Raw genomic sequence first — 14,183 nt, 5'->3', positions numbered from 1 at the left:
ACACCAACTCACAGGAGCAAGAACATAATTTTCCATTAAAGAAAAAAAAATCATTAGAAAACTTAACTCGCTAACTAACAGTTTAAACAGGCTTTTATGTGACAATTAATTTTACACTGTAATGAAAAAGTAATCAGCATTAGCAATCTTTCCATACTATGGAACATGTAGGCTACCATGAACTGAATAGCATATTGAAGATGAATTGTACGGGTCACTTTCATTACTATGATAATTTTTTAATTGTTCTAGGAAAATGTTTGTATATACATGGATACACATGTGGATAAATTTATCTATCTATGGTATACAAATTTGCTTTCCTTTTTTGTTTGTTTATATAATCTGAGAAAAAAGAAAAATGGATGAAAGAGGCAGCATATGCATGAACTGCTGTTCGAATTAAGTAAAACGTTGCCTAGTTGTATCGTGCAAGACCTCCTAGCTGTGATTACTTGATCCTGGTTGGTTTTTACAGACATACCTATTTGGGCATTTACTTAATTTTTGAATGAATGATCTTGAACCCAATCCCACAAAAGTAACCTCATGTAAGTAAAGATAACTCCCTTGAGTAACGATTGCCACACCCGGCCCACCTCAAAACAGCACAGCCTATAACTGCTTACATTTGAGTCAGCCTCTATAATGTCAACTCTGAAAGAAAAAATATTCTTTGCAAAGTCTAAAAATATTTTCCATATTTCTATCTTTGTAACTAATAATTTTCAATCTACTAACTTCTTTTCTCCATGTACTCCATAGTGTCGAATATGACTTCAGACAACAAGAAGGCAGATTTCAACAGGTTTTGAAAACACTGAATCAAGTGGAGCAAACTCCTGCCACAGCTCCAAACCCCAAATTACCACCTGACCATTCAATTCCTGAGAAACAGGAATTAAGAAGAAAAACAAAAAAAGTAAAAAAGAAATGCTTCTGGTGGATGTGAATGTCTTTTAGCTGACATACAGAACTCTGAAGGACTATATTTCAGAAGAAAATAAAAGATATATGCAGAGGCTTTAAAATGTACAACTGTGAAATCACAAACAAAGATAAAGTCTAATAAGGTATTTGAAAACTCAAAATCGTAGAACGGAATTTGTTCATTTAACAAACTCTGTGAATAAAGACACGAATATTTTGAAACAGGGATGCAATCTTTTTGTTTCAAAAAAACATCTTCATACGCTTTGTGAAGACAACATTTTACTTTCATATAATGTTGAAGTTGTGATTGAAATTGATAAAAACAAGGGCAATCTAAGTTAAGGCAGGCATTCTCATATTAACTTCTATATCATGCATAGTTACAAACAACATGGCTTAGAAATCATTTCCTGATCTTGACTCCAGAGATGCAACCAAAAACTGTGGGATGGGACACAGATGCTCAGAAAACTTCCTTTGCAAGGGAAATAATCCATTAAAATAAAGAGAGCGAGAGAGCGCATGTGCAAGCACATCCCAAGCAAAGTACAAGACTTTAAAAAAACTATAGGACCCAAGACTGGACACTATGCCTTGTTTTTGTTGGTGTTCTTCAGAAACTAACCATTATTTTACTGCAGTTTTTTGGGGGAGTGAGGGGTTGGTCATATTTATTAACAGCCCTTCCTAAAAGGCAATAGCTTTATAAAATACTCTCTCTATGTTTGTAGCATTGCACATCTAAGATCCTTCACACTACATGAAAATGCCCCTACACATGCCTCTTTGACCCAAGAGAATATACTCACAGCATCTCAGACGATGTCAAACCAGTGCCATATTAAAATGTTCTGATGTTAATACAGATAAGTGCATTAAATGTTAAGAGAAGATAATGTATGGGCTAGAACAGATTTTCAAATGTTAATTTAGCCTTTTTTTTTTTTTTTAATTTAGAAAAATAGCTGTAGTAACCAGTTAACATTAGATATCCAAAATTAAACCTCCGTTTGTTCAGGAAAAATAATATTTTGCACTGTTTTCCATGCAAAATGTTTTTAAAAAGGGGAAAAGTTTCAGTGGAGGAAATTCAGTGGAGCCGAGCATTAAAACTCGACAGTTACTATATGTGACAGAATGTAGGGCAGTCCCAATCTGAAAAAAGACTTTAATATACTAACATAGCACATTCTTACTCAGCAGATTTATTCCTGGGATATATAAAGTCTTATTACTTTACTGACAAAAGTGTTCACATTTCTTTTATTCCTTTTATATTAGTGTGCAATGCAAAGTAAGAGAACAAATTTTAGCTTCTGTTCATTGTTGTACATTAGCAAATTCATTTAATAGGTTCCAGGTATTAAGGACAATCAGTTATACCTGCACAAACCCACTGAACATAATAAAATTGCACAGGAGTCATTAAGGGCAGAACCAGAGTACAATGGGGCTTGCTTAGGTGTAATTGGTCTTTGTTTAGAGGTGATGAGGCATGGAAAGTAAAGAAATTAGCATGACAATCGAGTGAGAGTTTTCAGCACTGGCAATTAGAAAGAATTAAACACATTAGATATGAAAGTCACTGAGGGACAGTGAACCACAATGCCATTCACTGGAACCTTTTTCAGAAGAAAACCTCTTTTTAAATTCTAGTAGCAAATTTGTGACCTATTTATGTCCATAAGTCCCCTTCAGTAACAATTTGTAAAGGCAACTATGGTCAAAATTTAGCCCCTGTTAGAGCTCACCACTACCACACCCATATAAATATACATTTTGTATATGCTGGCACACATATGGTATTCTTCCATACAGACTGTGTACTAGTGTGTCTATATAACAGAGATACAGGGAGGTCTATTTATGTATAATAGCATTCCTTCTATCAAACTAGTTTTGAACATTGAAATTGTGGTAAAGGGACATCCACGAGTTGTATCAAAAGCCATAGTAACTCTCTAAGCCAAAAATTGCTTTTAGCTATCACCAGTTCTATTTTCCACTCCCAGAGTTGATTTTTTTTTAAACCAGCATAAATTGAGGAAGCAGCCCTTCTACAAGGGAATGAACTCTTCTACAAGGGAAAGAAATTGCCAGCCCTTCAGAGTGTCTCTCAATCTTCATTATTTGCTTTTAACATGTACTTTTAAAAAAAAATAAACACACAATACCATAGTGAATATTCAACTTCTTATCTTGGGAAATGGGCTCCTTGCACCTGAAGCAATTCCTATTGCAGTCTGCAGCTGCGGTAGAGAGTGCACAGATTTCCCTCCTGATTTTCAGTCAGACACAGTCTACACTTTCTGTCAAGCCCAAACTCACCCATTCAAGAGTTCACAGAATTTAACATAAAGGAAACAAAGTTCAGCTCAAACCATCTCCTCAGGCTTGTGTGCTCCTAGAGTTCCTTATCTAAGGATCTCTCATACCATAATCTAGATACACTCTTCACAATCACTCCCATCTCTATTATCCTATCGGGTAGCATGATATGGGCAGGCACAAGCCTACCCATGGCTAAATGCCTCTCCCCCAGCCTAAGGGGAGGAGCTACTAAGCCTGGGACTCAACTCAATTCAGGGGACAACCAATGAAAAACAGGAACAGGCATGGCGGTCAAAGGGTTAAACGGAGGGAACCTGAAGGGGACACTGAACAGAGAACCCTGGACAGTACCCACTGCAACTGAAAGGTGTCTTAAGGAGTCAGCAGACACAGCCCAGAGGATCTCTGCCTGGATGTGTGATTGGACAGAGGAATGTAAATAGGCTCCACAGTCGCAGAGCACCTCCTCAGCCGACATTCTCTCCCTGGTTTTATTGATGGCCACCTTGGCCAATGCGAGGAGGAGGTTGACGAGATGGTGCTGCGACTTTGTAGGGCCACAGATAGGATGTGCATACAGTAGGAGATGTGGGGAGAAGTGCGTTCTGGAGGAGTTCAAAGAGGGGCTGCAACCTGGTGCACTCCAGGTATATGTGCGCCAGGGTCTCCCTCATGCTGCAAAAGGGACAGTGTTGGGATGGGGGTGAACAACACGAGGTACACACTCATGCTCATGGCTCCATAAAAGAGCCGCCAGCTAACATCCCTGTCAAGTCATAGAATCAAGATGGAATACAGACTGGCTCACCGGGGTTCCTCACCCCTCGACAGAAGGCAAAAAGTCCTGCTACTTAGTATCAGAGAGGGACACAAGGATGAGGAAACGAAGAGTGTGGAGCACAAGCGTGTACATCCTCTATTATATGAAGATGGTGTAACGCGCCAACTGCCTCAGTGAGTGAACAGCAGGCACAACCATTTCCTAGCAATATCAAAACCCATTAACAGGACATGCTAACATGGTCAGCATGTGGTGGGGATTTTTTTGTAATCATTCTAGACTTCAATAATGTTTTCTGCACTCAATCTGGGGATACAGGAGAAGTTAAGGTTAAGTATATTCAGTTAACCAATTTAATTCCACACCAGTCTCAAGCACATCTGACTACAATTCACAGCAAAACAAGGAAGAAATAATGTAACTGTACATATCACACAGAAAACAGTTATAGTTTCAGAACTAAAATTATCTTGCACTAAAAAATTTTGTGAGCATCATACTTTTGCAATGAAATTTCACAGTAGAGCATGTGTACAGCTAATATACACCAACTTTCTTATTCCACACTTCACAGAATTGCTTTGTAAAATTATATATTCAGCTCCCACATTGCAATAGTATTACATAGCATTATAACAAATCACCCTTTTGAGTGTATCAGCTATGTGAGAAGTTACAGAGAAGAGCTAAAGAGATATAGTCACTGAAATTGCTCCTTTGCTATTTTTTCTGTTTTGTTTAGCCTTAACATAGAAATGTGCATATTTTGATAACATAAATAAAATGTATTACCAGGTTAGAAATAGGTACTTTGGATCCTCCGGATTGCATGTGGGACACAACCACAACAAAATGTGATATGTGATTTTCCATTACAGTGCATCAAATAGAGAAAGGGAGAACAAATGGTCCCGGAGACACACTGCTCAGTTGTGTGACATCATGATTAGATTACTAATAGAAATACATTGATTTTAGATAACAAAAACTATTAATGTTGTACAAAAAGATTCTATACCATAACAGTCTACGGGCACCAGTGAATATTATTCCAAAATAGCTCCCATAGGAAGAGTAAAATACACACACACCTACCTTTTGATAACGCTGGTATAGAAAAATATAATAGACTGTTATGAAAAATTTAACATTTATGTGAGAAATACCAACTTCTCTGTAAAATACTGTACAGCATATGACATATACCAAAACTACTATACTTGAAGTTACTCTGTTTTACAGAGAAAGTCAGTCTAATTATTTTTAAAAAACAAAACAAAATGTATGACTAGACTCCTGAATCCGGTATGACATAGGTTACAAAGGTTATGAAGCTATTTTTTTCTGTAGTTCAATAAAAATATAGTTGTCTTATCAACAGTCATAAGACTTGGTAATTATGCTAGCTCAAATACAGAGCATCTTCCTAATAAAATGTACTAATCAAATGTAATGTTTTGTAAATTTCTAGACTGTTTTAATGGGATATTATCTTTTGCAATAAACTGACATTTTTCTTAGGTCTCAAGACTCCATTAATAAACATTTAAGGAGATTACAGAGGGAATGAAAGATTGCTCTTGGGGAAAAATAGGAAGGACGGGGTAATGCATAGTATCTTTATGGATTCATATTCATTAGATTCCCTAAATAAAGGAGGAAAATTTCAACTATCAGAGGTATATTGGACTGGATTTGCACACTTCAAAATATATCACACTGTATTACCAACCATTTTAGCTTTGTAATTTCTTGCTTTGGTAATAACTTTTAAATAGTGATATGTATTATAGAACCATAATGTGGTTGGCGACATCTGCACCTCTCATTTCCCAGTGTGAAGCAAAGTTGTGAAATAATTGGATGATAGAGACTGTGCCAAAAGAACTAGCTGAGTGGAAAAGGCCACCAAATTTTGGAGGGAAGTCTGTGTCAACAGTATTCCAAATAAAAGATCTGGAAAGTTTTGCTTATTGCAGTATGATCCTCTCATTAACCTCTCCTCTGCACCAGAAAAAAAAAGGACAACTCCTTAACATGCCAATGCCGCTCTGTTTGGGATACTGCCGTACATGTCAATGGCTGAAACCAACACAGAAAGGGGACTGTCCAGGTACATTATTCTCCATAAAAAGTTGTCTTCCCAACAGATGCAACTTGGACAATTAATGTCAGATTCTTATACAAGTCTATTCTCTGTAACATCACTAACCAAAGGTGGCTTAGCATCGTCATAAAAACTGATTGTTGTAGAAATTCATTTCTTCAGCTAACTCAGGCGTGATCAGTTATGCATATAATCAGTTTATTTAATAACTATTTACTTTTTTTTTCCTCTTCCCTGGAGTTTCCATATTCAATAAGATCTGGGAAGACCACAAGAGAAACATGCTCACTGACTAACTTCATGAGGTTTTCAGGGCAGTTACCACCAGAGATACGAAAATGAATGAATTATGAAGTTGAACAGTTTAGATGGCATCCCACTAACCTGAAATTAGCAATAAAAATCAAAACCTTTATTGCTGTACTGGTAAGAACTATTACGTGAATAGGGACATGTCTAAAGAAAGACTTACTAATCATTTGGTCGCTGGGACCCATCTACAGCAAAGCTATAATGAATGTTTTTCTTGGTCTTACACACTTCAGATGAAGTGTTATTTGGCAAAGGAACAATAATGACCATTCCACATTCAGAGTTTGGGTTTTAAACCTGAATAGACTCTACAGACATGCCTAGATATTTAAATGGTGAGCACACCACAAAATCGTGGATAGAAAACATATCAGAGGCAGTAACTCTTCTTCCAAACCAGGGTTGGAACACTTGAAGCTTCTCAGTTGGTGTTGGATGCTTTACCTTGATTTTAAGTTATTTCCTGGATACATACAAGCAGGATTATTTGGTACACTCTCACTTTCTCATTGCATCTGTGAAAAGAATGTTAACTCCAAGTAAAATTGGCCATATAAAGCAATTTTGAAGTGAACACTTTGTCACATTATTTGTTGCAATGCTGACATTTGTAGTATTTTGGATTGTGTATCAAAGTGGTGGCTTTTACCATTTCAGTACAGATGTAACACTGAATTAACGTAAAATGAGAACAAACAGCGAACTGTGCAAGTGGTAGCATAACATAAAGATGCCTTTTTTATTATTATTGCTAATGTGCCTTTGTTGTCTAAACATTCTGTTTGACGTAGAACAGAAGTTTGCAGGCCCTGCTATAAAACATATCCCAGGCCCTGCAATAAAACATACCCACTTTCACCATATACAATCAACTCATCTTTAGTATTTCATGTGAACAAAAACAAAGTAGTTCTGTAGAACTACTACAGGAAATATTTTAAAAACTTCCATGCAGATTTTCAAAGCTATCCTTTTTTTGTTCACTTAAACCAGGCCAATGCAGGAAGCAAGGTGTTGTCTTTCTATATTTCCTGCATTTGAGGTTTCAATGCACCATTATATACTTCCAAGCAGAAAGCTGTCTGCATTTCATGTAAAGACTTAGAGAAAAATCTCTCTGAGTTTCCCTGTCATGAAAAGTTTCAAACCACTTTTCATCTACACACCTGTTTCCATATTTACAGGTGGAGTTACCAAGCAGCTGTCAAAGATCAACACCAACATAACATCACAATGAAGCGGTCTTGTGTAATTAAATAATAATTCTCTGCAGTAGCTGCAGAATGCCAAACCAAATTTTCCTCACCCTCTTCTTTCCTTGAGTGGAGTGTTTGCTTCCATCTAACCCAACCTTTTCTCACAATCTGCTCAAGTGGACCTCACAGCATGTGATTAGCTAGTCTTACGCTCAAGACAAGCCTTCTCCTATTCTGAATGACAGTCTAGCAAGGAACAATAAGAAAAACCATCCACTTAAAGCTGTTATGCTCCTTCCCTTCCCCAAAAAAGGGCCACACAGTCAGAAAATTAACCCTTTCAACCCTGCCAAATATATCTGTGGGATGTAGGAATTCCATTTCCCTTCAAAATTATAGCTACCATGAATTTTATGGGGTTATGCTTGGCTATGAATGTTTTAATGTTCAAAATGTGTTTATCATATCATGAATGACCTGTATGGTACATTACATAGTAGAAAAGGGAATATTAAAATCCAAATGTTGCTATATTCAAATAAATTAACAGAAGCAGAGGACAAATCATTTTCCTATATTTTTCAAGTACTCTGCAATTTTGGTCTCTTTCTTTTTCATGGTAAATTAATATACATTATGGTCTTAGAATCCTACTGTTCCGCATACATCTTAACTGCTACATTTACGGTGCAATTATAAGAAGAAAAAGTGATTCAAAAAAGCTAACACAGTAGGGTTCTCTATTAATCCTCTCTTACCAAATTATTTTAGTTCAATATTAATTGTCTCCATGTCAAATTCCTTCAGTTGGCGGAATAGATCAGAAGATGATTTTTTTTTAACTGCTTGTTCTCCAAACCTAACCAGAAACACCAAAATCAAGCTGTGTTTTCTGCCCTTCATATCTATGCCAGTACCAAAGGTTCCACAAGTCAAATTTAGATGACAATTTTGTGGATGACAACAGAATAAAATCCATTTTACTCTTGCAGATTACTATTAACTCTGCAGGAGTAAGAATTTGTCTGTCAAACAGATGTGACTCTCAGATGCGCCGAGAGCTGGTAAGTTGAGGTATAATTTTTAGTAACTTTCTACTACTATTGTATAAATCATAGTTATTTTGTTTTAATTGTTTAGTCCTGGATCCACAGAGTCAGTTAAAAAACACTGCCTAATTCTCCACTGGAGTCAAAGGGAATGCTGTGCACCACAGAGTTATAGGATCAGAGCAAGGGTTTGCAGAGTAAGTAAAATATATCCTTTTGGCAAATGTCTTTGGCTTTCTTTTTGTCAGCTATTATCACGTGTAATACAAAGTATTGTTTTCTGTGTGGTCAGGTAAGAGAAGTGTTTAGTGTTTTGTTCAGCAACAACCATCCTCAATCACTATGACTAACTTTTTTTTCCCGTGGCCTTATGAACAGAACTATGCCCATGTCTGGAAAAAGACTACTGGTTAGTTACAGTAGCTGTTCCCATATCTTACAGTGACTAAATCAAAATGGTGGTAATTGTGCTGTATTTTTATGTCTTGGTAGTCATTTGGGGAATATAGTCTGCCAAACTCCAACAATTTTAGGTCAAATGCTGGAAATAAAATTACTGATGGTATTTCCATTTTTATAAAGTGTTTAACATGTTTTGCTAACAGGAGCTAACTAATCACCACAGTGATAAGTATTATTCCCATTTTCAATACGGGAAAAATACAACAGGCTGGTTAAGAGAAATGTCCAGGGCAGCATAGTGAGTCAGGGTTAGAGTCAGGATTAAAATACAGGAGTGAATAGCACCAGGCCATGTACAGAACACACCTGGGGCATTTAGAGAGTAATTAAACCATACTCACATATCCTGTGAAATGTGTTTGAGCTCTGTAATGTTATGTGTTGGAATTCATATCCAAAATTCCCTTTTAAAATGAAATATTCAGTTTAGTAAATACTTCAGTCTGCTGGTAGTGATTTTCCATGTGACCCTAATTGTTCGAAAGACGTGATGACGTCAAGGAAATGGAGTTCTTCTAACCAAGGAAATATTTCAGAGCAGAGAAAGGTAAGGAATATTGATTATACAAGAAACGATCAGCTCTGTAATGCTTCAGAATTGGAGTTGGTTAAAACTTTTCCAATGTCAGAATTTGAAGCATTTTAAAACCCTTGCCAAGAAAAAGTTGCTAAAAGGTGATTGAAGTTTATCTTGGGGTTCTGCATTAACATCCCTGATTGCAGGGTTTTTAAGTGTTTCCCAGGTAAATGTAATATGCATAGTGAACTGCTCCATGAACTTTGCTAACAACTTTATTGTTTCATGTTAAGATTATGGAGGTTAGACAGTGTTGTTTCAATAAATTTTAAACTCTAGTCTGATAACTAAACACACTTATAAACGTATATATATCTTGAGAACACCTGGACTACTTGAGATGAAATTGAGCAGTTCTATAGGCAAGGCCATTAATTTCTGGTTTTTACTTGTTTAAAATTTCCCAGGAATTATCAGTGTTTATTACAAAAAACTATAAAATATGTGAAAATCTATGCGAAAAATTAACTTTACAGGTTTTTTTTAGGTAAATATTGGTGTTATTCCTGTGAAAGGAGGATACAAAAAGAGCAACAAAAAGAGAAAGATAAGAGTTTTGAAAGTAAAAACAATTTAATGATGTGGTTTATTTCATGAACTGTACTTTACAGCACGTACACATATGCAAATGTGCATGTTAGACATCTTCCACTACATTGCTTTACTTTAACAGCTTTGCATTTTCACTTACACTAATTTATTATTAACAAACATCTACCTAATGTAATGTGTTGGAATTTCTTAACATAATCAGTATTTTCATGCACCTGAGTGGTCCAAAATTGAGGTGAAAATCAGAAAAAAACCCAATGCTTTTTCAAAACCCGGGAATTTTTTGGTTAAAAAAAAAATCAATAAAAACTGAAAATAAAGGGCCTTATCTATAGGGAATATAGAAATTCACAAACAAAATACTTGATTTAACGTTAGTTAAGATAGTTCTCATCAAACCAAACCATAAAAAAGAAATACAAAGTTAAGGATTAAAATGTTACGAAATCAAGCACTCAAATTAGGTAACATCAGAATAAGCAGTGCTCATGCAACCTTGATTCAGCTCTCTTGTGCGCATCTGCATTATGATGCAGCCCTTTATTAGATGACAAGTGGCCACCTGTAAAACCTTTAGTGTAAGAGACTTACTTAACATCATGTAGGAACTTGGTGGCAGAGACAGGATAGAATCCAAATTTCTAGGGTGGAGTTCAACTGCCCTAATCATAAAACCATCTTTTCACTTCCTGTAATTCCCTGCTTCATGTCACTACAGACTTCTAACTTCTGCAACAAATGAGGCAGGAGTCCCAAAGACAACAGACTGCTTCACTACACAATCTCAATTCACCCCCAGAGCAGGTCCATACAATGCACTAAATGAATAAGGGGTCTTGTGTAAAACATAATATGCATCATGCAATATGGGATCATATACTCCAAGATCGTATTTTTCTACACTTCACTTTCATTTATCTATCTCCAAGCACTTTACAAAGGCAGGACACACTGAATTATCAGCCATGTGCAAACATTAGCAAAGAGAGTAACAGCCACAGCAAGTAAATGCTTCAGGCAGGAACAGACTCAACAGATTAAATAAAAGATACATCTTAAAATCTATTTGCTGCAACAATAGATAAAAATAGTGGTGGTAGTCTAGTGGTAAAAACACACAGAAAACTAAGCTACTCAATAACAAAGAAAGAGTAAACATGATCAGTTTTCATCTCCCACTTCTAATAAAAACATTTTTTAAACTGGTGTGTTACAACAACAAGAAGTCCAAAGCATGTTTTTTCACAGTTAGCAGTTGTGTGTTTTCAGGTTTGTTCCTAGCACAACAACATTTACATACATCGTGTGTTTATTTTTGTGTATCCATGGCTACCAGCCTGCTGCTTTTGTTTGCTGGTATCATAATGATGTTAGTCTGATGATTCAGACTGAGTTAATGCCTGCTTTTCATTGAGTGTTAGATTTCATAGAGCACACAAGGTGTATTATTAACATCACCTGTGAACATGTCCATGAAAAGACTTATTGAACGGAAAGTGTCAGATCTCTGCATAGGTTAAAGTTTTAAATATATTTTATTTTCTCTTTTGTGTCTCTCCAATTTTCCAACTAACTTTATTTAAGACTCAGACATAAAATGTTGCAAAATTAAAAGAAGCTTTCTAAAATTATTCCATGGTGTATTCTCAGGAATGGTACAATGATATATGCCTAGGAGCAAGCATTCTCTGCTCGTGGTGTGTAACTGTTATAAGGGCAGCAGACAACCTGATAGAAGGATTCTCTCACTTGGATGTCCTCTCCTCCCCACATTCCAGATACCGTTAATGGTATCTGGCTCTATGTATATTTAGCACTGCATGTGCCAGCAGGGGTGGAAGTGTCACACAGATTTACTAGCAACCAGCCTCTAATAAAAAACCGAAACCTACAGCAAGTGGTGTCTGACTCACCTTCTTCCAGCTGCCAGACTACAAAAGCAACCAGAATTATTTTAAGAAGTCTGTGTCTGATCTAAATAGTGAACTTTTTATTCATACGCCATGCATATATACTTCAGGCTACTTGGTCTTTGAAGACACTTTCAAAGCAGATTTCATTTTTGCAAGTGAAAAATCACTTACAAGCCTGTTATCATCCCCATTAAATTAAAAGTGAAAGGGACAAATTCATCCCCACGGTAACTCTATTTACACCAATGAAGTTGAACCTAGGGTAGAACTGACCCAAAGGACATTTTAAAATCTGTGTTTCCCATATTTGTGTGGTTTGCTTTTTGAATTTCTCTGAACATGGATAGTGAAAGGGGGACTGGATCCATTTCTAGTTTCATGTTTCATTGCTGGAGGGACACCAGCCTGACGCTGTCACGTTTGGGTTCACACAAAGGTAGACAATGGTTAAACCTAACACCAACTTTTTCATTTAAATTACATCAAAACATTCCCAGGCCAAATCCTGAACCCCTGACTGAGGCACTCATTCCCACTGACAATTTTACTGTAGGAAGGATGTAGACCCTGATTTTTAAAAGGTATTTAGGAGTTGCTGCACTCAGTGCTGATTTAGGAGTCAAAAATATATTCAAAGAGGTTCAGGCACTTAATCCCATTGACAGTGGATGAGATTTAGACTCCTAAATCAATTAAGCATTGCAATGCTGAGTGCAGTATTGCCTAAATACTTTTAAAAATCTGGGCATTAAAGATTTAGCCATCTATTTAGTGTTAGACTTTAGTAATTGTTTCTCTTTCACAGAACAGTAACTTCTGGGCATAATTGACAAGAATCCCTCTACATGTGATATAACAAAACCTCTTCCTTTAATTGACAGCACTGAATATTTTCTTTTAAAAAAAATCATGATGTTCCCTTTTAAAATTCCCATTGAATCTCTTCATGTGACAATAGTTCCTTGTCACAAATAGTTTGACCGTTCTGATAAGCTTTTTAGTTCTTAAGGAAAAAAAAAAGTAAATTTACATTCTCTGAACACAAATGAACTTTTAAACTTTTTATAGCCCCATCCATGTTTACTGTGATGATGGACTTTCCTTTAGTTCACCCTGAGCTAGGGACATCTGGGCAAAATTAGTCACTTAAAAATAGTTTCTTCATACTAGTTCCCTAATACTAGCGATGTTAGTGTCACAGTAACACCGCAATTTAGGCACAGGGCCTCCCCGGAGGAGGGGGGGTGGGTTCCACATTACATCTGGGATTAGGGTATTGGAGCTGCCCTTCATGATAACAAAATTCAAGTGATACTGTTCACTTACAATTTTATGTTGCAAGAAAGCTAATTTCTTTACCAACCTTACTAGTGACACCCTTGTTACACGTGCAAAAAAAAAAAAAAAAAAAAAAAGTTTTTAATTCAATTTTCTCATCACCCTTTTTGCTCTTTGACTTTCAATGACCAAACTGGGAGAAATGCACATAAATGAATAAAGTCACTTTCAGTTCATTAATAGTTTGTTTCATGGTCGGTTTCTTTGTGCAGCAATGTAGCTGTTTCAAAAACTGCAGGGGAACATTTATTTTCATCAGATTTTTTTAAAATGTGTAAACTTATCTACTCATCTTTTTTTCTCCAAAGTTTTAATTGAGGTCACTTATTTCAGATAGAAGTCCAAATGTTTTAACCTACTGTATTTACAAGTAGCATATACTTATTAGTGTAATTGAAAGAGATTAGTGAAAAAGAAAATGGCTTTTCCCATTTGTTCACTTTGTGCAATGGCCTCACTCACTAGAGTTGCTTTCACTGTTTCCCTGTATAGTCAATTTCTCTTGTTTGTACCATTCTTTCACACTCTCAACTAATCCTTTTTTTAAAAAGATAGATATTTTAAATGCAAAAAGCAGCAGAGGGAGTCAGTCAGACCTACTTCTAATTCATTTTTTATTTTAGGCTTATTAG

The 14,183-nt window shown here is 36.1% G+C and overlaps 2 protein-coding genes across 3 annotated transcripts in view; one reads left to right on the top strand and one right to left on the bottom strand.

Moving 5' to 3' along the window:
- Nucleotides 1–1,037, top strand: part of INSYN2B (inhibitory synaptic factor family member 2B) — a 28,729-nt gene extending 27,692 nt beyond the window's left edge. Inside the window, exon 3 of the mRNA XM_067566687.1 lies at nucleotides 766–1,037. Coding sequence (XP_067422788.1) covers nucleotides 766–952 — 187 coding nt within the window. The 3' untranslated portion in view covers nucleotides 953–1,037. The remainder of the gene's footprint in view (nucleotides 1–765) is intronic.
- The window catches only part of DOCK2 (dedicator of cytokinesis 2), a 407,820-nt gene that overhangs the window by 235,540 nt on the left and 158,097 nt on the right, over nucleotides 1–14,183 (bottom strand). The gene's annotated exons all lie outside the window — the stretch shown is intronic.

This window comes from Emydura macquarii, unplaced genomic scaffold, assembly GCF_026122565.2.
Source record: "Emydura macquarii macquarii isolate MOO-44397 ecotype Brisbane River unplaced genomic scaffold, CSIRO-AGI_Emac_v2 contig_2768, whole genome shotgun sequence".
NCBI lineage: Eukaryota > Metazoa > Chordata > Testudines > Chelidae > Emydura > Emydura macquarii.
This window is presented reverse-complemented; position numbering and strand designations above follow the sequence as displayed.